Source organism: Netta rufina (assembly GCF_964035555.1).
Source record: "Netta rufina genome assembly, chromosome: 12".
Taxonomy (NCBI): Eukaryota; Metazoa; Chordata; class Aves; order Anseriformes; family Anatidae; genus Netta; species Netta rufina.
Window position 1 is genome coordinate 4,520,102 of NC_140135.1, and position 27,101 is coordinate 4,547,202.

At 40.5% G+C, this 27,101-nt stretch overlaps 1 protein-coding gene across 1 annotated transcript; it reads left to right on the forward strand.

Moving 5' to 3' along the window:
* Positions 1–597: 597 nt before the first annotated feature.
* On the forward strand, positions 598–25,141 carry LOC311213908 (UDP-N-acetylglucosamine transferase subunit ALG13-like; the record flags this gene model as incomplete). The annotated part of the gene is made up of 24 exons (XM_084294246.1): positions 598–738; positions 926–1,009; positions 2,285–2,335; positions 2,958–3,004; positions 3,841–3,913; positions 5,316–5,397; positions 5,726–5,906; positions 6,795–6,870; positions 7,628–7,736; positions 8,940–9,004; positions 9,869–9,969; positions 10,670–10,794; positions 11,152–11,389; positions 11,552–11,665; positions 11,878–12,034; positions 14,014–14,149; positions 14,581–14,616; positions 14,749–14,804; positions 15,433–15,495; positions 15,855–16,029; positions 17,366–17,491; positions 22,718–22,758; positions 23,566–23,749; positions 24,873–25,141. 24 exons carry the CDS (start codon positions 598–600, stop codon positions 25,139–25,141), a joined length of 2,730 nt encoding a protein of 909 aa, XP_084150372.1.
* Positions 25,142–27,101: the final 1,960 nt, after the last annotated feature.

The following is a 27,101-nucleotide window of genomic DNA, read 5'->3' on the forward strand; positions in this document are numbered from 1 at the left end:
AAATAAATAATTATGAAATAATTGGAATAAATTAAATATGTAATTGGAATAAGTAAATATATAAAACAAATGGAATATATAAAATAATTTGAATATATAAAATAATTGCAATGTGGCGTACATATCTGCGAGTGCTTTTTTTTTTTTTAACCGATCCCCGAAATTCTCCCCACCTATCTCATTAGCAGTTGAGATTTTCGCTTCCTTCACACCGGTTTTAGTGCAGTTATTTCGCCTTCACCCCCAGCACCTCATTTGCAGCCGAGGCAGGAGGCTGGGGACGAGCCCCCGCTGCACGCACTGTCCCGGACGGGCACATGGCGCAGGCAGCAGCTTAGCGCGCCCCCCTCTCCCCCAGGCAGACCAAGAAGCCCCTCATTAAACAGGCCGAACATTTGGGGCATTTCAGGGACATTTCGCTTGGGGGGAGCGAGGCGGCCCTTACCAGGCGCGAGAACACCTGGGCGGCCCCTAATTAGCTCACCCCCCCTCCTCATTAGCTCCGCCACCCCCCCCCTCCTCATTAGCGCCTCCACCCGTGCCCCCCGGTACGAGCCCCGGCCTCCCCCCCGCTGCCTCCGCCGCCTCCCAGGGACGATGCAGAAGGGCTGGAAGAAGTACTTCGGGCAGAAGTCCCTCAGCGAGGTGACCATGGACGAGTACCTGGGCAGCCTGGGGCTGTACCGCAAGCTGACGGCCAAGGACGCCTCCTGCCTCTTCAGGGCCATCTCGGAGCAGGTAGGGCCGGCAGGGACCCCCTGGGGCTCGGCCTCCACCCCGTGAGGTTGCCCCTTCCATCCCCAAGTAGCTCCCAGCCTCCTCCCAAAGGCAGCCGTCGAGGCTCTGAGTAATAAAGTCCAACGGGAATTCACCCCCGCCAACTTTCTCCTTCATTCTTACCTGTAATGTTATTTTTTTTTTTCAGCTTTTTTCATGTCAAATCCATCACATGGAAGTTAGGAAAGCTTGTGTCTCATTTATGAGGCAAAACCAGCGTAACTTTGAGTCTGTAAGTAAATGGTGGGTTTGCTGGGTGGTTTTCAGATGGGCATTTAGGAAATAATGGGGCAGGGGGTTCTCCATATCAGCCCCCTGGATGTGTGAAATGGCGGTGGCTGCCTGCCCTCCCTGAGCCGCAGTCCTGACAAGTTTTATTTGACCTGATACCTCAGAAAGCCCTGAAATCAGTCCACTTGCTAATTCCCAGGCTTCTCATTAAGCAGGCAGTAGGATACTAGTCAGCTGTGCAGCGTATTCTCTGGCACAGTCAGTTCAGAGTTATGTGAGAAACCTTTAGGACTTTGGAGTAAGAAAGGAACACTAAAACAAGGTAGAGTGCTCCTGAGTGTGTTTAGTCATAGCACAAAATCCTGGTTGTATTGCTTTGGTTCCCTGCAGGTGACCCAGGGAGTACCAGAGGTGCTGTGTGAGGACTCCAGTTTAGCTGATTAAAGCTAGGGATTTTGCTGGTGTTAGTCAGGGTTCGGTTCCTGCTTGCAACAGTGAGATTTTTTTTAAAGTATAGTCACGTTCTCTCCCAATTTTTCTATCAGTGCTGAGGTGCTTTTGCTATTGTAGTCACAGATAGGAACTCTCTAAGCAGATCCCAGGGTGTCAGCAGCAGAGAAACTTGTTGCTCAAAACCCCATTAGTGCTTTGAAACAACTCTGTGCTGGAAGAGGAGTCAAGTGTTCCAATGACCCTTTGAAACACAATTTGTAAATGGCCCAATAGAGTAGCTTTGGATTTTATGAGACTTTGTGAATCTTAATGCTTCTATATTGACTGAGTTTTACAACACTCTGTATGTCTTGCACCTGGCTTACTAGCAGCTACCCTTGGGCTAACAGGTAGCATGTGCTTGCATCTGAGGCAGTTGCTTAGAATAAAAGATCTTTTTCTTTTTGGCTTGGGATCCCATGTTTCAGATGTTGAAAGGCTGTTTGGACTTTTGAAGTACAACAGCTGAGATACATTTTCATAGGTTGTGTGCTTGTTTTGTTTCTCCTTCTCTGTAATCAGTTAAGTACTTAAGCTATGAGGGAAATAAGTTGCTGAGTAATATTCAGACTCATATTCCTAAGAGATACCAAAGCACTTGGTATTTGTACACTGGTACCCAAAATCAGCCCCCATGCCCTGTGGCAGTAGCTGAGGTGTGCCCTTGGTGAGACCACAGCCCTTTAGAACCCCAAAGTGATTGGAGTTGGCAGGCCAGTTTAGGTTTAAATATGATTATTTTCATCTAGCTAAGTTTTTTATATCTGTTCTGTTTTTTTGAAAGTATGTGGAGGGGTCATTTGAGAAATACCTTGAGCGTCTGGGAGATCCAAAGGTAAGAGTCATCTGTTACTACTTGTGGAGGTATTAAAATTTGAGGTAGCTAGAACAGGGAAGTAATGGGGTAATGGTTTCAACTTTTTGAAGGAGCCATCTATGCAGGTTGTGCAGTAAAGATGAGACCTTTCTTGCAGGTGTTATTTGTAGTTGTAATTTCCTTTTTCTTTTTTTTTTTTGAAAGGAAAAAAAATGGAAAATGTGGACTGTACCTCAAATATTTATTGAGCTTTTCAGCTCCTTTTTTTTTTTTTCTTTGAATGCTAGTTTTCAAGCCTGAGGTTAAGTCTTATTTTTTCTAGACTTTTTAACTAGTAAATGTGGTGAATTGCAGCAGGCTCTGAAACAGTGGTTTTTGAAAAATAAATAAAAACAATCGAGTGATGTCCTTGAGCACCTGGCAGAGCTAGTTCCATCTTTAACTGTCAGCTTGGTTATCATGGCCATATTCTATTGCAGATATCTTTTTATTTTTTTTTTTCCTCCAGATCATTGTCTCTACTCTCAATAATGTCACTGTTAGTTGTCAGTTTGTTATAATACTATGGAGGGCTAGTATAGAGTTCCTAGTGTTGAAAATGTCCCTGCTACCCCTCATGTAACTTCCTAATTTTGCATAGGAAAGTGCTGGCCAGCTGGAAATAAGTGCTTTATCAGTGATCTACAAGTAAGTGTCTTTTTCTTAGGTTTCATTTTGTTTCAGTCTTAAAAGTATTTGGGTTCTGGCCTACTTCTCCAGAACCTTTTATATATTTGTTGCTGAAACCCATTTTGTGAAATGTGGTAAGAATGCCATCCTACTGAAGTTACTACTAACATGTAAATGGGTGCCATCACAATTACTGTTTTAATAGTATGGATTAAGAGGTAGGTCAGTTTCCAGGGATGTTTATTTGATTTCTTTTCACTAATATTAAACTTAGTCAAGTGTTTCCTTCTAGTGGCTGAAGAATGGAGAGCATATGAAAGAAGTAGGAGCTGTGTGTGGTGGAAACACTGTGGTAGCTTCTTAAAACTCAAGTAGGTGTTCTTGAAGGCTCTGGTAGTGAGGAGCAAGTACTGAACAAGTATCTGCTGATTAAAAAGAACCCCTTTACAAACTGGTTCTGTTCCAGTACTAAAGAGCAAACAGAACTTTTGCAAGCATTAAGTTTCCTGTACTGAGCCTGTAATGCTGAAGTGTGACTGAATCACCTGGACTGAATTGTCTTGATGGCCAAGCACCCTGCCACTGGCATAAGTACTTGACCTAATATGACACATGTCTTAATCAGTGATCAGATGTAACTGCCTTTCCCAGATGCTTTTCCTCAAGATGAGTCTTACTCCACCCCCCCAAGCTATTGCTTTATGATGGCATTAATTTATCAGGGAAAGTTTTCTGCTTGAGTTTTTCCTCTGTAAACCTACAGTGGATTCTCCAGACAGCTCCCTTCAGCCTTTTTCATAACAAGGTTCTAAAAGTGTGCTCTTTCAAGTCTTCTTTTTCCTCTGCTTACCCAGTCGAGACTTTATTCTGTACCGGTACCCTGGAAAGCCACCCACTTATGCTACAGACAATGGCTTTGAAGACAAGGTGAGGAGAAGTGAGGCAATTTCCTACTCCTACCCCTGACTCCCAGATACCTCCAGACCCATGTAGTTGTGAAAGTTTGTCACTGGAATTGTGCTCTAACTCCAGCCAAGAGTTCTGGCATACCAGAACAACCCCCCAGAGCTGACTTCAGCTCCTGGAGACAGCACAGTATTTACATGACTTAATCAAATTACAGTAGGTTTGCTGCCGGGGATGGGTTGTGTGCTGTTCCCTTGCCAATCCTTTTATTATTCCAGCTTATTGTTGGAAACGAATTTAATTTGGAATGGAAGAGCTGACTTCCAGAATATTCTTTCGTGTTTCTCAAATTTTGCGGAGTAAGAACACTTCCCAGTGGAAATCAGACTGATGTGACTTGGTAGAATGAGATACCTGGATTGAGTTGCTGAAGAGCAGAGCAAGATTTAGCGTACTGCTGAGGAGACAGTGTTCTCCCCTATCCACACTGCCTTTTTTCTGGAAGTTAAAGTGTACGGTTTTTCTTTGTCAACAGGGAATGTTAACAGAAATGGATTTATCTGACAAATTGTTCAGTTTTTCTGATGCTCAAATGGAGCCCATTGTGAATGGGAGCTAATGGAACAGCTTACCTACTCAATTATTCCAGGGAGGGAGATTTTTTTTCCTTGTAGTTTCCAACATAGCTTAATCTAAATTCAAAATTCATTAACTTTTAGAAAATACTGCTTGATTTTTAATGGGTCACTGGGAGGCACCCTTGCTGGCTCTGTGCTGATAGCTGCCTGAGGGCTTCTGCCTGTTACAGGTGGCTATAGTCACACCTTGAGATAAGGTTCGGTGGTGTACATCTACTGTGTGCATCAACACATCTGGTGTGGAAAGCATGCGCCTATTTGAAAAGGCAGCATAATAGTGCTTAACAGGATCAAAGCTTTACTGGGGGCTAGAGTAGTAGATGTTCTTCTAGTCCCTCAGGTATGGAAGTGTGCCTTTGATCCTTGGTCACTGTACTTCAGGGATTCTGCATTTAATGGCTTGTATTTTAATACAAATTTAATGGTAGTTCTACATGGTTATTTAATTTATGGGAAGTTTAAATGGTAATACTACCTCTTGAGCAATTGACTGTTTTGAGCTTAACTCTGAAACCAACTCTGTTTCATGTTTAATTCAACATGATAAACAAAGCAATGGATTTTGTTTGTATAACAGATGAATTTATATACTGACTTTGTGTAGGCTTCAGTTTTAAGCAAACCTGCAGTTCTTCCATTTTTCTGTTTAGAATACTTACAGTTTTCTTGGTGGGTTTGTGTTGCCTTTAGAGTAAAAGAATAATGCTCTCGAGCTAGAATATCAAATAGATAGTTAGGCTTTATGTCACTCTGTTCTTAAAGAATTTTTAAAATTATTTTCCCAGATACTACTGTGCTGTTCCGGCAATGGCCATTATGATTCTGTGTATACAAAACAATTCCAGGCAAATGCTGCTATTTGCCAGGGTAAACTTGATTTTTATTTTTCTTCTCCTTATGAAAGAATTATTTTCATATGTTTATAGGCAGTGTTTATTCTGGTTTCCAGGGGTGGGGAGGAGAGAGATGGGGAAGCTCCTTTAATGTATACTATCTGTTAAGTGGAATATGGGACCAAATGACCTCCAGAGGTCTCTTCCCACTTGAATTATTTTATGATCTCCTTAATTGAGTCTAATTTAAGTAGTGCCTTGTTAACAATAGATGATATCTGAGGATATGCTTACATTGAACGCTGCAGCTGTTGTGCTTTTGGTGTTATCTTTATTTTTGAGCTTTGTGTTGATTTGTCCAGCTGTATTATATGAGATTCTGTACAAAGATGTGTTTGCCATGGATGAGGAAGAATTAAGGTCTGCAATTGAGATGTTTCGGAGTGGATCCAAGAAGAACAGAAACAGTGGCTCTGTAGGAAGCGAGGATGTAAACTTTGATTGTCTTCATGAAAAAGTACCCAGAAATCCATCAGAAAAGAGGTAGTATTTGGGGAGGGAATATGGTCAAAGGGAAATGTGCAAAAACTGCAAATAGCAGTGGGTTAAGTCTGACTTCCCCAAGTTTCTTTGAATGTGCGGGGGTACTCAAGTTCTTTTCCTATCTCATGCCAACACAAAGCTGAGGTGTATTGTGGAAGAAAAAACAGTATGCTTTCCTTAGGGCTTGAAAGTGTCCTGAAATTGAATATCACTTGCTGCTAGCAATGTTACAGTTGCATGTGACTCTAAAATGAAAGCTTATTTGTAAATAAAGTAGTTCTGTATATCATCAGAGTACTCTCGGTGAGAAACTTATACTATTGCCTCTACAGAGCTATAAGGGCTTAAAAAAATAGTACTGAGAGAGCAGCAAACTGTTTTTTTCCCTTTTCTAGATGGAATTATATCCCTGTGTAAACAATCAAATGGTGACATTATTCAGGTCTATTGGATGACTGGGTTGAGGGAAATAGTATACCTACTGAAACCCTGGCATCCTTTGTTGATCAAGTCACCAGAAGGTCCTGAAGGGTGGCTGTAACCATTAGTGAGTGCTTGCTGATGGCATTGGTTTTATAGCATATGCAACAGGGTGTTGTGATACTCAACAGAGCAAGAATTCAATTGCATTCAGTGGGGTCATCTTCAACCCTTTGAAAATTCAAGCAGTAGCCACTGTTAGCGGGTAGGTGTTGATCAGGTGAAGGTCATGTTCTTGAAACTAGGAAAAGTCTTGTTCCTGTACTCCACTGAAGCCTTTGTTTTGGGCAAAATCTACCACTTGATGGCACCATGGTGCTTTTTTCGGGTTGTGTGAACAGTTAGTTAGTTAATCCTTGTTAGAAATTATGCATTTCATCTTTTGTAATCTTATTTTAAATTGCTTAGAGGTGACAACTGGGAAGGCAACGATGCTGACAATCCAGTGGAAGATAAGTTCAGACAAGGCACTGAAGAATCAAAGGTTCGGCAATTAGGGAAGAATTCTCTGGAGGGAGGGGAAAGGGGAGATGTTTTTTTCCTCCTTTTGTTGTAGGATGTTACCCCTTTGTTAGGGGTAAACCCTAAGTTCTACTTTTAAAAGGTGACTTTGGAAAATGTTTTTTCTTCCTTCCATTCATCTTTTGCTTTTGCCATTGATTTTTTTTTTTTTCTTAAACTGGATAAGCTTTACACCTTCCTGAGATTCTCTTGCACTATTTCAGCTGATCTTCTTTCCCCCCCAAAGATGGAGCTCAGCAGGCATTTCATGGTCTGCTGTTTGCTTGTCCTAGAAGTGGTTTAAATCATTTCACTTTCATTGTGAATACAGTATAAATAGTTTTTCTGGAACAGGCTTTAAAAACTCTCCAGAGACCTGGTTTCAGATATAACAAGTGAAATTCCCACCAGCTTGGAAGCTGTGATTTCTAGCCATGATGTCTACCTAATTTCCTTCTCTTTTTGAGTGAAGAGCATGCTGAATGTTTAATTCAAACATTGAGCAGACAAACTACAAAGAGATCAAAACTAGGCTCAAGAGTAACAATCTGTAATGCTTAAATGTTTGTTGATATTCTTGGGTGTTATGCTCAAGGCAAATACAGTAGATGTGAAAAATGTGGGGAAATCATATATATATATATACCTCTTAAAATGGTCCACTGATGCTTGTAGGATAGAGACTATGCTGAGTGCTTTAAATGTGTTTGTTAATGCTTGTCCATTTTGACTCTTTCTAGCCTCCCGAAAATTCCTCAAAGATGCCTTTCCCCTATAAAGTGCTAAAGGCACTGGACCCTGAGATCTATCGAAATGTGGAGTTTGATGTTTGGCTGGATAGCAGAAAAGGTACCTTTAAAACAAGCGAAAAAAAGTTTTCTGTAATAGACTCAGTGTTTAAGTTGATGGATCTGAGATGTATGCCACCTGTTTCAGCATAGATGAAATATGCAGGGTACTGGTTAAGCCAGTAGATACATCTAGGTAGTGCATCTTCTCACCAGGCTTCACTTTGAACCATTGAATACACTGCTTCTGCCACTGTGTGAAGTTGCTAAAAATATGACACGTGATACTTACTAGCTATAAAATAGGAAATAAAGGGACTGAGCAGAATATGGAACAACTCTGTATTATCACTGTTATCTTGGGAGTCATCCAAATTTCAGTTTGGATGGTCGTTATTTTTTAAACAGTGTGTATGTGAGGACTTATGTTTTTTTAAGCTCTATTCTGGTTTCAGAGTTCTGTAGTCACAAAAGTCTCAAATTTAGTAGTGAGATATGTTAAATGAGATTAGTGGCTTTTTGTTTGTGTCTTTTTTTTTGCTTCCCAGTTTTCTTGGGCTTGAGCATCCAGGAGAGACTTCATGGTCTTTGTGGCTTTGGGATACATGTAGGTTGCTGCTTTTTGGCAATATACTGTGGCTGATACATAAAGAAGTTATCAAGAAAGATAAGTTTTGAAGTCATGTTTGATGGATGTCTGACCTGAAGTGCTTTGCATGTGGAAGACCTCCAGCATCTTAAAATTGCATGAGCAGTAATGAGGGCCATTAAAATTATTGGAACATAGTATAGTAACTATGTATGGTGAATACTGAGGTGCGGAGAATCTGAGCAAGGAATGTAGAAAAACCTATTGAAATCTAGTAGCAAGGGAGACTTCAGGAGTGTTAATAATACCTCATTTATGACAAGTGTCACCAGTACTCGAGCAAGATAAGTCCAGTATTCTTGATACTAGGATTGGTATTAAATGCAGGATTAACTCGGTACCATCACAAAGGACGTTGTAATATTGAAGTAGTGCCAGTTGTGCATCAGCTGGATATTATTAATTTCCTGGGACTTATCCTGGTTGTGGTCTCAGAATATCTATGGTTACTTTAGTGTTACTAAGGGGAATGCTTAGATATTCATAGGAAGTATTAACTCAATTGGCCTATATCTAGTAGTTGGGTGCCTTTGTGAAGTACTTATAGGATACATGAAGAAAGAACAGTATTTTATAGGCTTTTTCCTTTTTATTTATTTATTCATTTATTTTTAGAGCTTCAAAAAACTGACTACATGGTGTTTGCTGGGAGACAGTACTATTTAGGAGACAAGTGTCAGGTTAGTACTCAAAGGAGATTCAGTTATGATAAATCATTAAAACTGCTTCAAGTGGAGTATGTTAAGCTATGAAATTGCTTCATAGAATTTTCCAAGGCTTTTCTCATTCTCTTCCTTGTAGCTATTAATCTGACTTCCTTTTTACATTTACATTACATTTCTGCCTAAAATCTTCACTTAGACATAGGCTATGAAAGAAAAGCTACTTGGAAACATGCCGTGAAACAGTGATATAATTTTCTGTGAGTCTAGGTGTTCCAGACTGAGAGCTCAAAATGTAGAGGGGGTACATCTGAGGTAGTTGTCTAGGTTTTTTCACTGGGGGTCACCAGCAAGTCTGGCTGGTCTTCCATCTCTCAAGAGTAACATAACAGATTTTAAGTTACTTTTTCTGTACGTGAGAGGGGAGAGAAAGCAAAGAGCAGCCAGGAGATGCTGAAAGCAAGGCTAACTTTCTTTGTTCCCATGTTGTATGTAGTGAAGGCTTACCTCAAAGCGTTATTTAAAGAAAAATATGCTGATGACTCATTCAGTGACTTGCTTCTAGCTGACTAGAGCTTTTTATTTTTTTCGTCTACCCAAGTTTTTATACACGTCTTCTGTGTTGCTTACCTGCTTGGCACAGTGTGTAACAATAAGTTAGAAGGCAGAAATCTTAACACAAAATCTGATTTACAAGAATCATGAGAGTTTAAAAGTTACTTGCAGGACTGTTTCTTCTCCTTCCTTCATCCCTTCAGTTAGTACATTGCTCTCCATGTACTATCAGCTAGGAGCAGCCTTTGCTGTTAGTGGTTTGTAGACAGTATTTAGCACCTTGATGCTCTCTAGCCTTTTTTCAAGCTTCCCTTGTTCTCTCTCCAGGTGCGTCTGGAGCCTGCAGGTAAGTATTACAATGCTCATATCCAGGAAGTTGGGCAGGATGGCAACACGGTGACTGTGTTCATTGAGGAGCTGGCAGAAAAGTAAGCAATATGGTGACAACTTCCTTTGAACTCTTTTTAGTTGAATGTGGGTTCACAGATGCTTAAAATAGGGTTGTTAAGATACTTCAAGAAGAAAGGAGAAATGAGGCTTTTAAATACCAAGTGTGGCTAACAGGGAGATTTACTCCCTTGTTGGTGATGACTTTTCAACTGGAATGTTGTAGGGAACCTTTTTTGTGTTTTTAATGGCCAAAATTGTTTCTGTGATGCTTTTTGTGAAGTCTTGCTCTTCCCTAGAATGTGGAAGTGATCTTTACAGGTCTGGTGTAACTCACGGGTAGCAAATTACCTTCTGTTTCCAGTTTTTCTAGAACTTTATGTTGTACCTGTAAAAGCAATTGGCACTTCTAATGAGTCCCATCAGTTTCTCCACCTTGTTATTCAAAGCATTCACCCTCCTCCAGATCTACGATTTTGCTTATCTACATATTGCAGAAATTCTGTCTTGTCAGATGCTTTCAGGTGTACCTCTGAAGGTATACAAATGTAGGGAGGAAAGAGTTGACCTGCGAATTAAGTGTTGAGATTTAATCTTAGCTTACAGTTTTTGATATGCAAAATACACAAGTAGCAGTAATTCATGCTTTGTTCTGGAGAACAAAACTTTTATTATTCTGGCAAGCTCCCTGAACTTTTTTTTATCCTTGCAGTACTGCTAATGTGAATGCTTCTCATGCAGGCATACTGTTCCCTTGGCAAACTTAAAGCCAGTGACACAAGTGGCACCTGTCCTTGCTTGGAATGTGGTTCCCGGCCGAAAGGGAGGAAGCTACCAGAAAATAGGTGGATACTTCTCAGGAATAGGTTTGTATAAGTTCTCCATGGGCATTCTTCCTCTTTGGAAAGAGGTGGGGTGGGGATTGAACAATTTTAGTAGTAGCAGTTTCTGAATATTGAGAAAGTGACTTAACTGAGCCTGTGGTATAAGATCTAGTTGTAATAGGGGTTTTGTGTGAAGTGATCCATCATACAGAAGGATAAATTTTTACTTTGTAAAATAGCAAGTCCATTGAAAATACACAATGGGATTAATATTGCTCAAAATTGCCAAGAAAAAAAAAAATCTGGCGTTTGAGAACCACGTGTAGAGGTCTATGAACCAGGAAGCATGCCTTGTTTAAGATGTAAACCTGTCTCTTCTGTCCTCAACTGAAACTGCAGAAATGGATATGAAAACACGGAAGAGATTGCTTAAGAAAGTTCGTGGAAAGGAAGTCTTTATGACTGTGGCTTATAGCAGGGGTCAGCCCATTCTTCCACCCCGGCTACAGCATGGTGTTCCTTCAGGGCGCTCTTCTCCAGTTCACTGCTCGCAGGGTGGTGGGAACTTGGCACCTTATGACCTCTGTCATCCTCAGAATTCTCCTCAGAGACATAACCGTGGATTTGGGATGCCAAGGTATGAGGCATTGGAAACCTGTCTGAGGTCACCACTTGTTCTGTTTGTTCTTGCTGTGGATTAGTTAGGAGAGAGCTTGTGCTATTTCATAGATAAAACTACAAATGAGTTCCATCTGAGAGGCACTTCCTGGTAATTGCACCTTTTACCCTTTAAACTTAGGGGATCTGCCCGATTTATAAACAGGCACAACATGGTTGGCCCTCAAATAGCATTCTACCCCAGTCCAGGAAAGAGATGCTATCAGAGCTATGACAATTTCTCCTGCAGGTCGCGGTAAGTGAATATCAACCTCTTTACAAAAAATTGCTCTACAAGAGTTGGGGAGGTTGCTGGGAGAGGGCTGTGGAGGGCTGAGTTGGTTGTTAATGGCACAGTGGTGAACACTGGGATTACTGTGCCTTTCCAAAAAGAGTTAAAATTGAGCAGTGAAACCAAGGTGAAGCTCCAGTAGTGGTGATTCTTAACCACCTTTCTCACTTTTAAAGTTCATACAGCTGTAGCCGCCGTCAGATGCAGTGTGTGAATAAAGAATGTCAGTACGGATTTGTACCGGAGAATGGAGAGGAGCCTCAAGGATCAGAAGAAACAATAACTTTCTATGAAATTGAAGAAGGGGATGAAAGTGCTTTTCCTGCCTTACCAGTAAGTTATGAACAATGTATATGTTAAAGCTCAAAGCAAAAAAAAAAAGAAAAAAAGGCGAAATAAATGCACAGCATTTCTTCACCTAATTTCACAGCATTTATTTACTTAAACCTTATTCCAGGAAAAATAACTAGCAGTAAACACATTTGGGGTAGGGAAGGCTGACATGGATCTAGATCCTGTAAAAACCTGCTTAAAACATTAATTTTTCTGGCCTTTCCCTTTCTTTTTCACTTATACCCCTTCTTCCCCCAGCAGTGTTTTCTCTTCTAGCACGCTTTGATAAAGGTAGGGTCATATTTCTTCCTTCTACTGCAGTTTGAAAACAAGGTTTAGGGAAAAAATGCCTTCCTACTCTGGATGTCTGTCTAGTTGTAAACACTGTGGGAGAGTAAGTGCTTCAGTTTGCCACATCATAATTTAGGATTTGTGTAACTAGATTCAAAAACTGTAGTGATGGCCTGGATTGGTCCTATGAATATATAGTTGTGATGTTTTGGACTAACATGTTGTTAGTGAAACTTTTTTGGATTTCTCTATTTCCATAAATTTAGCTTCCTTTAAAACAATACTTGTTATTATGTTATTAGACTGTAGATAAAAGTAGCACAATACAGTCTTGAACTTCTAACAATCAATTTTTATTCTGATTTTCAGCTATGCAATCTAAGCTTAGTACAAAAATGGGTGCACTACAAAAATGAGTTTATTTTAGCTATCTGAACAGGAAGACAATTCTTCTAAAAACAAGCTTGAAATTCTATGTTGAAGCAGTGACCCTCACAAATTTGAAGTCTTTTTTTTTTCATTTTAATGAAATGAAGGAGAACTCACAATTGTTTCAGCAGCCTTTTTTTATTCACCTGCCTTTACAAGATCTGTGATCTTTACTCTGATTTATTTTCCTCCAAGTCTGTCAAAGAGTTAGGGCAGATTATCTTGCAATAATTCTTCTCCTGCCCCCAGCCCCTGAAATCAATATAGTTTACAAGCTTGCTTTTCCTCCCTGTTGCTAAACTATATACTTGCAGCAGCAAGTGAATAGTTTTCATGTTTGTTCAGCCACTCTGTTACTGTCAATGCCAAAGTCTTTTCTCTGTCTTTTCCTTGTCTCCTTTACCAAAGGAATTTAGTATGTCCTGGGGAAAAATGCATCTTGCAGAAAACTTGGACTTGGCCATCGTGCTAGAGGCCTAGTGGAAAAACCTTCTGACTTACCACCTGTACTTCGCCTTTGGAGATCTTGCAAGGCTCTCTGAGCACTCTGATCTTAGAGTCATCATGTCTTCTGAGGAGAGTTTTGAGTGTCACCTTAGCCATCACAAAAGAGTGAATTGCCTCCTTTTACTCATGCTTCTCATAATTCTGTGTTCCTGCTTCAGAGAACTCTAGATTTTAACATGTCCAGCTAAGGACTGACTTCCATGCAAAAACAAGTGGCATGTAAAGCTTTACAAGAGTCTCGTGGGAAACCTGATAGGTACTGCTGCCTGGAAGTCAGGCATGTGTGCATCGGTCTCTCTAGTGTAGAGACCATGGGGCAACTTCCAGCTGTGTGGTATCTGAGCTGATTAGTCGGTAGGAATGCCTAGGGTGAGGAATGCAGAAGTATGTGCAGGAGGTTGGAGTCCTGGTTGCTGGCTGGTGTCTGCTCCCTTCTTCTCAGTGTTGTTTGAACCTGATGCAAAGCTGGCTAAACTCTAGATGAGAGCAACTTGAATATGTTGTATAGGACAGCTGTAGGTCTTCAAAGATAAATTACCCAAAGTATGCTGGCAGAACAAAAAGTGAAGGAAAGAAATGTCACACAACTGTTTTGCTACATGCAGGGTATACAGGGACTGTAATTCTAGTAAGCTGTGATTGTAGCAAGATTTGGTCTGCCAGCCTGTTTCTGCAGTTTTTTTGTGGGTGTGTATGGAACATGGAAAGGCTTAAACTATTTGTAAATGCACACCTCTGACTTCTCTTTTTAGAGCCAGGGTAGCCCTACACCTATTGTCCACAGTCCTGCAGGGTTTTGGGTAGCAAGGAGAGGCCCAAACTCTGTTCCAGTCAGCAAGCAAACCCTGAATTCATCAGAGGAAGATGTAGAAGAAACATGTGAAAATGGTGAGTTCTTAAAGAATTGTTGGGAAGAGGAAAAAGACTGGTTCGGATGATCTGTGGTGTGCTTTTGATTAGACAGGGTTCCTTAGGTCTCCTAAAGATCTGTTAATTATGAGCTTTGAACATGCGTGCCTGATTCTTTATTCATTGTCTGATAAAAATGTGTTGCTGTTTCATTCAAGCTTGCTAGGACATCAACCTTCTGATACATCCATCTTTTGATGGGATAGGTCTGTAGCAAGCCAAGCTGCTGCATAGTGTTTGGAAATAGCAAAACTTGATGGATAACAAAATGAGGGAGGGACTGGTGTCTGCAGAAAACAAGGTGATAATGAAAGCAGTTCAGCTGACAAATGCACTGCAGTAAAATGTTGGTAAATCTTTGAGCATTTTTTTTTTTCCTAAATCAAAGCTTTCACTTCTCTTCCTTCTAGGGAAATTTCATGAAGATTTTCTCTATGCACCTACAGGTAAGTAAAACTTCGGTCTCTAACTGATATGATATTTGGTGACTGTAATGCACACATTACAACCTCTTTAGAAATTCCTGAACAATGAGATCTAATGTTACAGCTTCAGTTAATCATGCCTGTGCATTCCAGATCCAGACTGTGGAACTGCAGCAGTATTTAGTTCAGCAGAGCCTACAGCAAACTTGGTAAGGTTTAGTCACTGCCTGCCCAGATTGGGAATCCTTGAAGCGTGTAGTGTTCTTCATGGAAACTGTCTTTGGAAGAAAACTTAACATAGGAGGTCAGAAGTTTTGTTTTTTGTTGTTTGGAAGAAAAGGTAGATCACTTATTTCCCCCCACACTGGTGAGTATTTTATCAGAGTCTGCCAGCACATCTGAATTGTGCTAGATACATCAAGGCTTTCCACCTTCTCCTTCTGCAAAGCAAAATCTGAGGGCTTTTTACTTTTTTCCCCTTTCTGCTTCAGGTAACATTTGCTTTTATCATGCTACCCTTCTAATCCTATACCAGTTAGCTTTATCCCTCTGATGTGTAAATGGAGAGATCTCACCTTTGATAGAATTGACTTTTAATTTTTTTTTAATCTGAAATTAGTCAGGGGCTAGCTCTCTTCCTTTCTCAAGTTACCTGTTGGCCTGCAGTGGTGTGAAAGACCTGTGCACATCAGAATAAAATTTGTTTTACACAGGTTATGAAAGAACTTCAGTGTTTATGTGTAGTTCATGATGAGAAAATTTTTAGGGTTCTGGTGTGTGTAGCTTTCACTTCTATGCCTTTTAAATGGACCATGCTCTGCTTTGGATCCCCTTCAGGAAGAAGGGACGGTCTCTGTGTCATCTCAAGATGGAGTGGCTTCCTACAGCTATCCCCAGAAGGTAGTATCTAGTGCTCTGTTGTGGCAGCCCTGTGGAGAGATGCACACTGTGCATAGCCACTGTGGGGGGAGGGGGGTTGTTCTTCCCCTCCTAGTCTTGTTGCAAAGAATATAATCCCCTATAGCACATAATGGAAGGGTGGAAAGATGCATTTGCAGGTGTCTGCAATCTAAATGAATATTTTTAGGTCATTTGTTTTTCAAGCCAAGTTCTAGAGGACTTGGATAATTATTTGCCTTCACAGAAGTGCACTTTGGAAGTTCTAGTTGTAAAGTGTGACTTCTTAACCTGTGATATTTCTGTAGCTCTTGTCCAAGCCAGCTATAGAGGTAGTGTAATGAATGCTGATTCTTTTGCAGGTGATGGTGAACTCTGCAGTAATCTCAAACTCCACAGGTGTTAATGTTGCTCCAGCTACAGTATTCTCCTCAAATTCTGCTGCTTCCACTCAAGCCAGCATCACAACAACTGTTCCCCCACAAACAGGTGTTCAGCCAGTCCTAGTGTCTCCCCCTTCAGTAGGGACACCAGGTAGTGTGCATGCTAAGGCTGTGAACTTGGATGTCTAACCTTTCAGTTGCATTCCTACTTCCCATTTTTTCCTTGTTCTACATATCCAAAACAGATGTTGAAGGGCTTTTAAACTACCACTTGCTTTGACTTAAATGACTTATCAGTAGTTGTAACTCCACTGCTGACTTTCACATTCCCATGCTTTGAAGGGAATAGTTGCTGCTGAATTTGTATGGGAATTGGAAGTCTCTGCCTTGGAGTTGTTCCCCCCCACCCTGCCTGCCTTTAGCCATCAATGCAAAGTGTTTTACTAGCGGGTTCTTTTCTAAAAGACAGGAGTTCATGGCTGCTTCCTTCCTGTGTTTTTACAGTTAGTTTTCTTTGTCTTGAGAGTGGTGTAAGTCCCAGGTTTTACTAACTCTTCCAGAAGAGTTGCTGGCTGTGACAGCTTAAGGGCTGCAAAAGTGAATCAAATTCATTTTTGTGGTCGTAATTAGCTCCTATCCATCGTTACTTGCTACTTCTATGGCAAGATCAAAGTTGTGACTTGCCACACACTAACCACCTGGAATTGTCTTTCCTTTGTTCTTGTGAAATGTCTGCCTTAAGCAAATGACTTTCTCTCCTTACAAAGAGTGTTTCTCGTGTTTTCTGTAACTCATCTCTTCATTTAGCATCAAAAAAAAAACAAACATAAATCCCTGTAAAACCCTATTGTCATTCAGTTCTCCTTAATTCTGAATTCTGTCCTCTTTATCTGTTTCTTTTTACTTGTCTGGGTTATTTTGTACTCTACTTGAGAGATCAGTCAGCACTGTTCTCTGTAAGTTAATTGGTGATGCAATTAAAAAGAAGCTGCTGTTCCACAAATGTGGGCCCCCCTAATATGTGTTCAAGATAAATTTGTCCAAAAACTTTTGCCTGGTGTGCTTTGAGCTTTCCCGCATTTTTGTGTGGGTTTATCATCACAGTTCTTTGACTTAAGTGAGTAGTCTTTTCCCTGTTGTTCTAGGACAGACAATTATATAAGGAAAGCCTGACCTACCCTCTAGTATGAACAACTGATTGAAAGAGGCATTTGTTCTTAACTGGAATATGAAGTGCATAAATAGATACACAAGAGGTGGAATTGGAACCTTCCCGTCTGGTTTTAAAAATTCTGGACTTCTGATTCTGAAGTGGGGGGAGAAGTGATTACTAAAGAGAACTTGACGTTAAAGCTTATTTATGGGTACTGAGGTGATAGGAAGTGTACTCCTAATTGTGTAACTTCACATCTTTCTCCGTCGAGGAAGATGGTATTGTAAATTTGACTTGACTTTTTGTTTTTGACTTGAATTTTGTTTTCTTCTAATAGTAGCTGTTTCATCAGTGCCATTCCCAATTTACTCAGCTCCTCTTCCTCCAGTCAGTGAGGTGGGAGAAGCTGGTGCCGTTCCTCCACCTTACTCTTGTGATCCCAGTGGCAATGATCTGCCTCGAGGTAATGAAGGTATTTTGTGATTTTACTACTTACGCAGTTCTGACTTGTCTTCTCCTTGGAAACTTAACAGAATACCTGTAGTGGGAAGAAGTGGCTCTTTACTACTTACTCCATTTGAGCTGCAATGGCTTGGATGCTTACAGTAAAAATTCATAGTCCTGAATAACAAGTTCATATCAGACTCAAACATGATTTACTGCAGCTTTAGACAGCATCCTAAAGAAACAAGTGTCAGTGGAGAGCGTGCTTGTATCTGTATCCTACCACCTCTGGGTTGAATAATCATTTTTCTGGTATTTTTTTAAAACCAGTTATATGCTTATAAAGTTCTGGTGTTACACAGTTCAGTGGATATTGGGCTGTTGTCCTGTATGGCTTTGAGATGCCATTCTGTAGTATCAGAAAGAGATGACAGTGTGCAGGTTTCTGTTCATTGAGTGCACAGACTTCCTGTGTACTGTCATCAGTTACAACAGCATCTTTTAAGGTAGATTTGTCTGACAAGCACCAAGCATGGGAAGACCAGTACAGTAACTACTAGCATAGCAGCTTGAAATTGGCTTTCAGCCTTGTCGGCTGAGCTTGGGCTTCACTTCAGAAGTGGTAGACTTTAATCAACTTGCTCTAATTTAAGAATACCTGTAAGCAGTGCAAAGCTGCAAGGTTTGGCTAACAGTGCAACAGGCATATACATACTTGATTTTGGGGTCATTAATATATCCCCTTGTTCTATAATGTTTTTGCCTCTTGAGACACAAATAGGGTCTGTAACTTGCAGAGATTTGTTTCATTAAGTAAGCCAAAGATCAAGCTGTTTGCTGTCCTTACCATGAGCTAAGTACCTCAGCTACAGGATTAACAGTCCTGCTTATTACTGTGCTGTGTATCTTGCTTTCCTCTTGGGCCTCAAAGCGTTCCCGCCTAGTGTGCAGTGATGTGATAGAGGCACACATCTCAAAAGGAAGATAAAACTGTTGTGATACAGTGTCTGTCTTCACTGAAGGATAGCTCGTCTATGTGTAACTTGTGCAGCTGTAGAAAATCCTCTCTTCTCTGTGCATTGCCAATGGCTCAGCTTACTCTGAGGATTAGAGACTTAAAAAGGTTGTAAAAGCAGTTACTCAGCCTGCTTGTCCCAGTAGCAGCATTTGTCTTGTCCTAATGTGTAGCGCAAATGCTCTGGGTAGGTGTTGGTGTTTACTTCTGGCTACCTTTATGGACACTGCATCAAGTACACAGCTTCAGGTGTTGCTGCTTTCTCTGGCAGACAGCTTGGGGGAGGTTGGTTTTGGGAGTAGTGAGGCCAAGCTAGAGGTAAGCTGTAGCTTGATCTGGAAGGCAGTAGGCAGAACTGGATGTCTGCTTATACATGTACATTTGTTCTTGCAGTGGGTTCATCTCTGCCTGCTGGCTGAAGTACACCTGCTCTTCAGGTGTTCTCCCCACTTCATGGAGTGAATATGTTGAAAGTCAGTGCGTGGTGGTTGGCTTGTTTGATAGCCACCTACAGATGGAACAAATATGACTTTTATCAAAGCCTTACCTTTTGCTGAAGCTCCTGACTCAAGAATTTTCTCTGCTGGTGTGGAGAGTAGCCTTTCATTCAGGGTTGAGTGAATAAAAACTGGCTGCATAAATGTAGGGTGTGTAAAATCCAGCCTTTTTTTTTTTTTTTTTTCATTGTTTGGATTGGTATGCTTTTACTCTAAGTATATAACTTCAATTTCTTCTGACAGCCACTCGGGGGGAGGGGAGGAGAGTGGGAAAAAACATGCCACAACCTTGTAACTGTGACCATATTTCAGATGTATGGTAGCGCTGAGTTCTAGTGCATTAGAATGTAAAGCTTGTGACTTTTATTCCAAAATCTCTTATCTTATTTAAAGATGTAGCATAAAGTACTTCAGTAATGCAGATTGTTTTCATGCTTGATTCAGCATACTTCCATCTAAAGTAGCTTCATTGTCCCTGAGTGAAGCTTGCATCAAAGTACTAATCCTAGAGGGCCTATTTCAGATAATAAGAGCTACAATTGATACCTACAGTTCAGGTAGCTGCATCTGGTAGATTTCACAGCATTCTGGCCCAAAGTTGCTTTGAATTTTGAGGTTTATATTTATTTATTTTTTTTGCCAGAAGTTGATCTGGAGAAAAAAAGCAGGATGCAAAAACATCATGGCATGGCTCCTCAAAGGTCTGCTGCTCTAATAGGTAGTGCCAAACACATTAGCAATATCTTTATTCTTTTGTAGGTACTCTTGATTCCTGGTTTTGATCTTGAATATTCTACTTCCTACTTCCCTACTGCAGTAGTATCACTGCAGATGATTCTAAGTACCTGTCAGAGTTAATCATCTTCAGCTTTCATGAAATGCCCTTAACAGAGGCTTTCAGCACTCAGGAGAATTGGGTGTTAAGTGTACTGAAAAAATCTGGAGTGGATGTGGATTAATAAGCTCTTCAGGACCTGCCCTCAGCTCTTCAAATGAGTCACTCCTTGTAGTACTGGCCATGTCCTTTTGGAGATAAAACTCCAAATTTTTTTTAGAAGTTTACATTTGGTAGTTAATGACACATGGTATGTGTAATTCCTTGTATTATTGCTGTCTACATTGAGACTATCATCAGTGTCACTACACAGAAGCTTTGGAGTAGTGCGTGGTAAGGTATTTGGATATACTTGACATAGAGTTCTGTGCAGTTTCCTTTTTAAAAAAAAAAACAAAAAACACTACCTGAATGACTGGTATTTGGCCTGGCATAGTTTGGGAGCCTCACTTGTTAACAGACTGAAGTCCTGGACTGGAGAGTAAGATACACCATGTGCTATAGTATTAATTGATACTTATGATTTGTTCCAATTCTTAGAGACTCTTGAATTTTTTTATAGAGTTTAGGGCTTGTGAAACATTTATTAGTACAGTGACCTTAGGTGTCTTAGCCTCATCCCCTCCCTTCCATTTGGAGCAGCTGCTGGTAGACTGCTTGCTGTTGCTGTGTTCCAGAGGCCATTCCTTTCCTGCAGTGGTATTCAGGATTGATCTGATCTGAGAGTCGCTCATCATTGCAGTGACCTTTGTCTTGGTGCCTTATGAGACTTCTATCAGTAGTAAATGTGGTTTTTATATTTTCATGTCAGGGTGGTTAATTTCTTCTAGCTTAGCTGTTGCTTAGTAAGGCATTTTTCTTTTACTAAAGAGTGACTGGATTTCTAGACATCTAAAAGACATAGACATCTAGACATAAACAGACTGATCTCCTACTGTACCAGCTTCTGTTCTAGTATACCACAGACATCAGTATTTCCTGTATCAGTTTCACTTCAGTCTCCTGGCTCCTCCTTTGTACTGTTATCGCTGCTATGAAGCAGATGTTTCACTCAGTTCTTACACTTGATTTGCATAAACAACTGAAGAACAAAATTAGGTTTAAAAAGCCTTCCAATATAGGTGCAGTTTCAGCTAGATACTAAAAAGTTGGCATTTAGGTAAGTCTTCAGGTTATTTTCTGTATTTAACTGGTCAATGTCACAACCAAAGCACCAGCGTTTTCAGGAGTAAGCTCAGAGCTCTTAACTAACTTAGGAAGTGCGTACAGTTCCTTTTCTATGTTGAAGTGGATTGTTGCCCTGATCAAATCTGCTGAACAGTAAAAGAGTTAAGAATTGGCAACAGAGGAATAAATTTTTGTTCGTTTCAGGATTGGGGTTTGCATTTCTGATGCTATTCCTGTCTACAGCAAACTGACAGTACTACAGAACAGCAGGGCTGTGAAAGGATGCACGTGTAGTAGCTGGATGGACAGGAAAGCTTTGTGGAGCCAAGGTCGTGGTCTAGGAAGGAGTGGTTAGGTGGTAAGGAGACAGCAACACCTACAGAGCTGCTATACTTCCCCCAAGTTGAAGTCCTTAGTGATTTGCTCGTGTTCAGTTGTTTTCTCTCCTTTACTGCTTTGACTTTTTTTTTGAGGTCCTAGGAGTACTAAATTACGTGTCTGTTCTTACTTCCATGTAAACCTGTTGCTGTGGAATAGGTGACTTACCTTTTTGAGCCTTTTAAAACAAATCTCAGTTGTATGTCTGAGAAATCAGTTTATGCACTTCTCTGGAACTGTCATAGCATTAAAACATGCTTGAACTTAAAAAGGCTTTAAAGAGTTCCACTGTTTTGGGCAGTTGGATTTCATGAACCTTGTTATGATTGGCAAGTGGTTTTAAACTTCCTCTGTGCTTCTGGGATTGCTCCTCAGTGTATCACGTGTTTGCTCTGAGTCAAATAATCCAGTACATGGAAGACAGAAGTAAAAGACTAGCTGCAAGAAGGCAGGAACTGGATTCCCTTTAACCCTAGTGAGGAAGGAGAAGGAAGGAACAGTCCTTATCCCCCCCCCGTATTCTGACATGATTATAACCATTTGGGGGACCTCAAAACCTAGGTCTGAAGGTTTTAGAGTTGCTGTATATGTTGTCTCTATTGACATATCTCTGGGCAGAAGCAGTGTGAAGCTGGGGTCTCTATGGAGTTGGGCCCTCGTCTCATGTGCCAGCCTGGTATGTGGGTGTTCACTGTGTGTGTACAGACTGAATGTACAGTATGTGTACATCAGGGGTGAGTGACCACTGGCGTATGAGGAGGTGGCTCCTGCCTTGTCTCTGCTTCCAGACACTTCCCTATTTCTACAGTGAGGAAAAGAGGCAGTGCTCTTAGCAGATACCTTAGTTCAGGACCTCGTAATTAAATTCTTATTTGATGATGATGAAGTGTACTTTTCTCTGAAAACCAGGCCTTAATAAGCCATAATTGCTAAAGTTCCTAGTTGGGTGCTTAGACAATGGAGACTTATAACAGATCCGACAAATATCACTTGAGTAATCAAGACCAGACTTAAAGCAATGTAATGACTTGTTAGTGTTAGGTCATGGGTTGGACTAGGTAGTCCTGGAGGTCTCTTCCAACCTAAATGATTCTGTCGTGTTGAAGTTTGATTTGACATCAGTCAAGCACAACTATTGTACAAATATCTCACTACGTTAACTTAACAGGTCATTATAACTATTGCATCTCTTCATGTTGAAGACATACTCATCACCCTCAAAACATTAAAGAAAAAAATGCTGAAGTAGTTAGTTAATTATTAAGTGATTCTAAATGTTCTAATATATGTAAACTTATTTTCCTCATCAGTTTATACTAACTTGCTCTTTAATGTCATGTCCTTTAATTTCAGATACAAAGGTCTTGCAGTATTATTTTAATCTGGGACTGCAAGTAAGTGCTTTTAAAATGAGTACAGTAAATTGCCTGTAAAAACTGCTGCTTTTCTTGACAGATGTACTGATGTATTTAAGACTTCCAAGTGTGCTAAATGTGTAGTTGGCTATTAATACATATGGGCTTGCTTGGAGGAGATTAAAGTGTAGCTCAGGAAGTAAAGCTCTAACTCAAATTGTAAAGCACCTTAGTACATCCAGTTGTTTACTTGGATTTTTGTGGAGGATGGTATACATATTCTCTCTTTTAAGATAAAGGAAAGGAACCTGAACTATTCTTTTTAAAAAAAAAAAAAAAAAAAATGGTTAGATGAGATCAAAGACCATTTAGAGATGTGTGCTTTGAATCCTCTAGGACATGCACAGCTGTGTTCAGAATGCTTTTTGTGTTTTGGGAACCACTGCTCTGCAGCTGCCCACAACCATTGCCTCAGCACCATCAGCCATGGGCAGTGTCAGTGCTGGAACTCTGGGAAGTAATAGTAGTACACCAGCTTTTCCAACTAAAGAAGTAAGGGGTAAAATATCTTGAATATAACAAAGTTGATTGCAAAGACTCAAAAATCCTTAAGAATTAGAACCCCAGTGTAGAACTGAGGTAGTTGCAGCTATTCCAGCAACTCTCCTGGCAGCCTGTCTTTTTTTTCCCTCCTTTGTGTGTATCTATCGTAGAGACAGCAGAGAAAAATGCACTTCTTCCTACCTTTTAGATCTGAAACTAGCAGTGATTGGGAAGAAGGATGGGGAGTGTGGTTATATGCATGACTCTGTTTTGTCTTTTTTTTTTTTTTCTTCCCCAAAAAAGTATTACCACCAGAGCTATTGGCATTCCATGGTGTACGTACAGCCAGTACCACCAGCGTCACCAGTGGAAGCTTATCCAGCATATGCTGAGCCTGCTCACGTCCTAGATCAGTCAGTACCTCAGCTCTATGCTGATGCTGGGCGAGCTGAAGTCCATCAGGTTCCCTTGGAAGCACCTGCAAATGGTTAGTATTTCTGGATAAGACCACATCCAGAGACTGTGAAAAGTAATGGAATGATTTTCAGAGTGCAGCTGCTTGCTTGCACCATTATAGGAAGGGTGAGGTTGAGAAGATGTAAAGTAAGCATTGTATTGAGCTACCACAAGTTCCTCTGCATCTTTGTTACTGCTTAAAGTTATGTTAGACTTACTGGTGTAGCCATCAGTGCCAAAGGCATTTTAAAGCTGTAAAAAAGAAAAGTAATCCTTTTTAGGTTTGCATTCAGCATGCTAATTTTAACTTGGAAGAAGTTACTCTGAAATTGCGTTGAAGGCATTTCTTTTGCTCATTGATAAGCAAATAGTCATGGTATCAAAACAATGCCTGTTCTTAAAATAAAGGAGACAATTAAGTTTTGGCAAGCATCGAGCATTGCTACTTTCACAAGTATTTTTAAAAAAGATATTGCAGCCCTTAGTTTTAGGCTCTGCAAGCTGAGCTGTTATCTTCTGAATAGGCCTCATTGCTAGCTGTGTCAACTACTGCGTGGAAAAATTACAGCAGAACTTAGCTTCCTGTAGCAGCTTTGTGAGAAGCTGGTAGATAGACTTGGCAGTAAATAAAAGGTTTGTATTAAATAAGGAAAAAGATGTCAAGAAGGTCAGATGCCTGGCTCGTGAAAGTCTGTGGAACGTGGCAAATGGTCAATGTTGTAAAGAGTGCATCGTGACAAGTCTGTTGCTTGGATGCAGACAGGCTTAATGTGCTGATAATGCTTCAGCCTGTTCAGCTGGGGTAGTTCTCCTGCATAGAACAGCATCATCGCAAGGATTAAATAGCCAAATAACATATTAGCCCTTTACCTAAGTTTCTCTTAAAGGTGCTACTTCTGTAGAATGCTGCTAAGTAATTCTCTAATGGGTTTTAGTGATGAGTCTAACTTGAGAATAACTCACCAACTTAGGTCCTAAGGTGACTTTGACCCTGCCATTGGGAATAAAATATAGGGGTATAAAGTTGTTGTCAACTAAATAGCATTATTTTGGCAGCCAGAAGGGAAAATCTATGTTTGTGGTGATGAAAGTCTATGTATAAAGTCACAAATATGCTAAGAGTATATGACAAATGTGTTTTGTTCTTTTTTTAGGTAACTTTCAAAACACAGAGCCTCCACCCCCATCCCACAGCACGGTATACTACCCAGTGGTGTCAGATCCCTATGGCCAGCCATCTATCCCAGGGTATGACTCTTGCATCTCTATAGTACCTGCCTATCACTACCTTAGTTCCTGGCATCCAGTAAATCCACCGTATGGAAATTCCCCACGAATTCCCAATGCTGTAAGTTCTGGACCACTGCACCAAGTCAACTATATTGCCTCACCTAACCCTGCACCACACTACGTGCCTCAATGAATGTAAATCTAGGAGGTGTAAGCTCACTTCTTGCACTTGGTTTCTTGTTTCTTTTTTGTCAATTATATATTAATATGTTTCGTAAGTGTTATCCTGTCTCAGTGGGCTGGGTTGACTGATTTAAACTGCATTCAGGTTTCATGTTTCTTTCCAGGCTTATGCTAATGATAAGCTTGACAGGATGCTGTTTTGGTAGTTCACAAAAGAAAGCATAGGAAAAGAGCATACATACACTATAGTGTAGGGGAACACAAAGCATATATTTGACTACACAAAATATGTATAAAAACAAGCTGTCACTAAAGGAAAACGGCACCGTGTACCTCTGAGGGGTTACACTGGAACACTTACACACAGTTCTTGTTCAAGCATGACTGCCATTACAACCACAGCTAAAAACTGGGTGCAGAGTTGTCAGGACAGAATTGTTTGAAACAAGTTGGTGTTCTCAGATTTCACCTTTGCAATCAGTGATCATGTATCTGTAATAGTTGTATTTCACTCCGTGTAGGCTTACTGTCTCTTGAAAGTGTAAGAGTACTGTTGTGATCTGTTCTGCTGTATGTTGGTATGTATTTGTGAGCTTTGTTCTGTGGAAGCTGTTGCACAAATGGTGGTAGTCTTGGTGTTCAATTCGCACTGACAGCACAAAATAAAAGCATCTAACACAAGGACATGAGTGGTCATTTGTCACTGGCAGGTTATGTTCCTAACAATTACTGATCCAACAGGCAGGACTGAAGAAATGTAATTGTGTGGGGTAGGGTTGCTCCAACCTCCTATTAGAAAACAGTAGCTTTGCACATGAGAGTGCAGCTCTAGCTGTGTTTTTGTTGAGTTTAGGATTAAAACGTTGAATATTCTGTGCCTGCAAACTTAATTCATTCCAATGACTGCACCTGCTCTGTCCCTGATGGAAACTTGCACTGGATGTGCAAAATTGTCAAGTTGTGGCCCTGCCTTTAGCATGGAGGCATAGCCCTGTCCTGGGGTAACAAACAAGGGCTCAACTGCAGGATTACAGCACCTTGGTGCTGAGGGCCCTAAAAAACAGTAAAGACCTGTATTTACCAAATATTAACTTGACTGAAATGCTGAATTCAAGCTCAAATACCATGCTTCTGAAATGTCTGCCAGGTCTTGTAAGGAATTTGGGCAATCAGTTCAAACAAGCCTGACATTCTCCATTCAGGCTAGGTAAGGAAATCAAGTTGTAATTTTGCAAAAGTGGCACAATTGCTATTTGATAAAGCTGAAATAAACTGTGTTCTGTATTTTGTAGTGACTTTTTTTTATATAGCTGAGTAGGGATAAGGAGAACCAACTGCAGAATGGGGTGGGAGGCGTGCCTTTACATCAGGATGCCTTTTAAGTAAACACAGGACCAAAAACAGCAGGAAAAAGTTACTCCTTACAACTTTATTTTAAAATTCATCTGGCACCTCTGGTCTTGATCTTATTTCCTTAGAACTCTTAAGGCTTTTTCTCCCTCTCCTTTAATAAAGATGGTGATTTAATCCTCTTGTCTGAGGGTTGTAGGCTTGGCTTCTGGTTTGTCTCTTCAAATCTAATTGCTCTGCGTTTAACTTGGTACCTTAATACGGCTTTTCAAGATGGAGGAGACATGAAAAGTAAAAGCATGATAAAAATGATCCCTAATAAGCTAACTTGATTATGAGTTGCTGTACAGGTTTTAAAAAACACATACAAAATATGATTGTACGAAGTAATGGGAGACCACTAGGATTTCTGCCTTAGTATTTGTCTCTTTGAAAGAGTGTGGGGACTTGCACAGGCCCCTCTCAGACTGGGGAGAAGATAACACAGGGTTTTTCCTCTCTCTGAAAAAGCATCCACTAGGCTAGCCTGGGAAGGGAATCTGTGAACCATGTGACTGACTTAGGCACTCAGAAATGGAACAGATTTGAGAAGTACAATCTCCATCATGGAGTCATCGAGT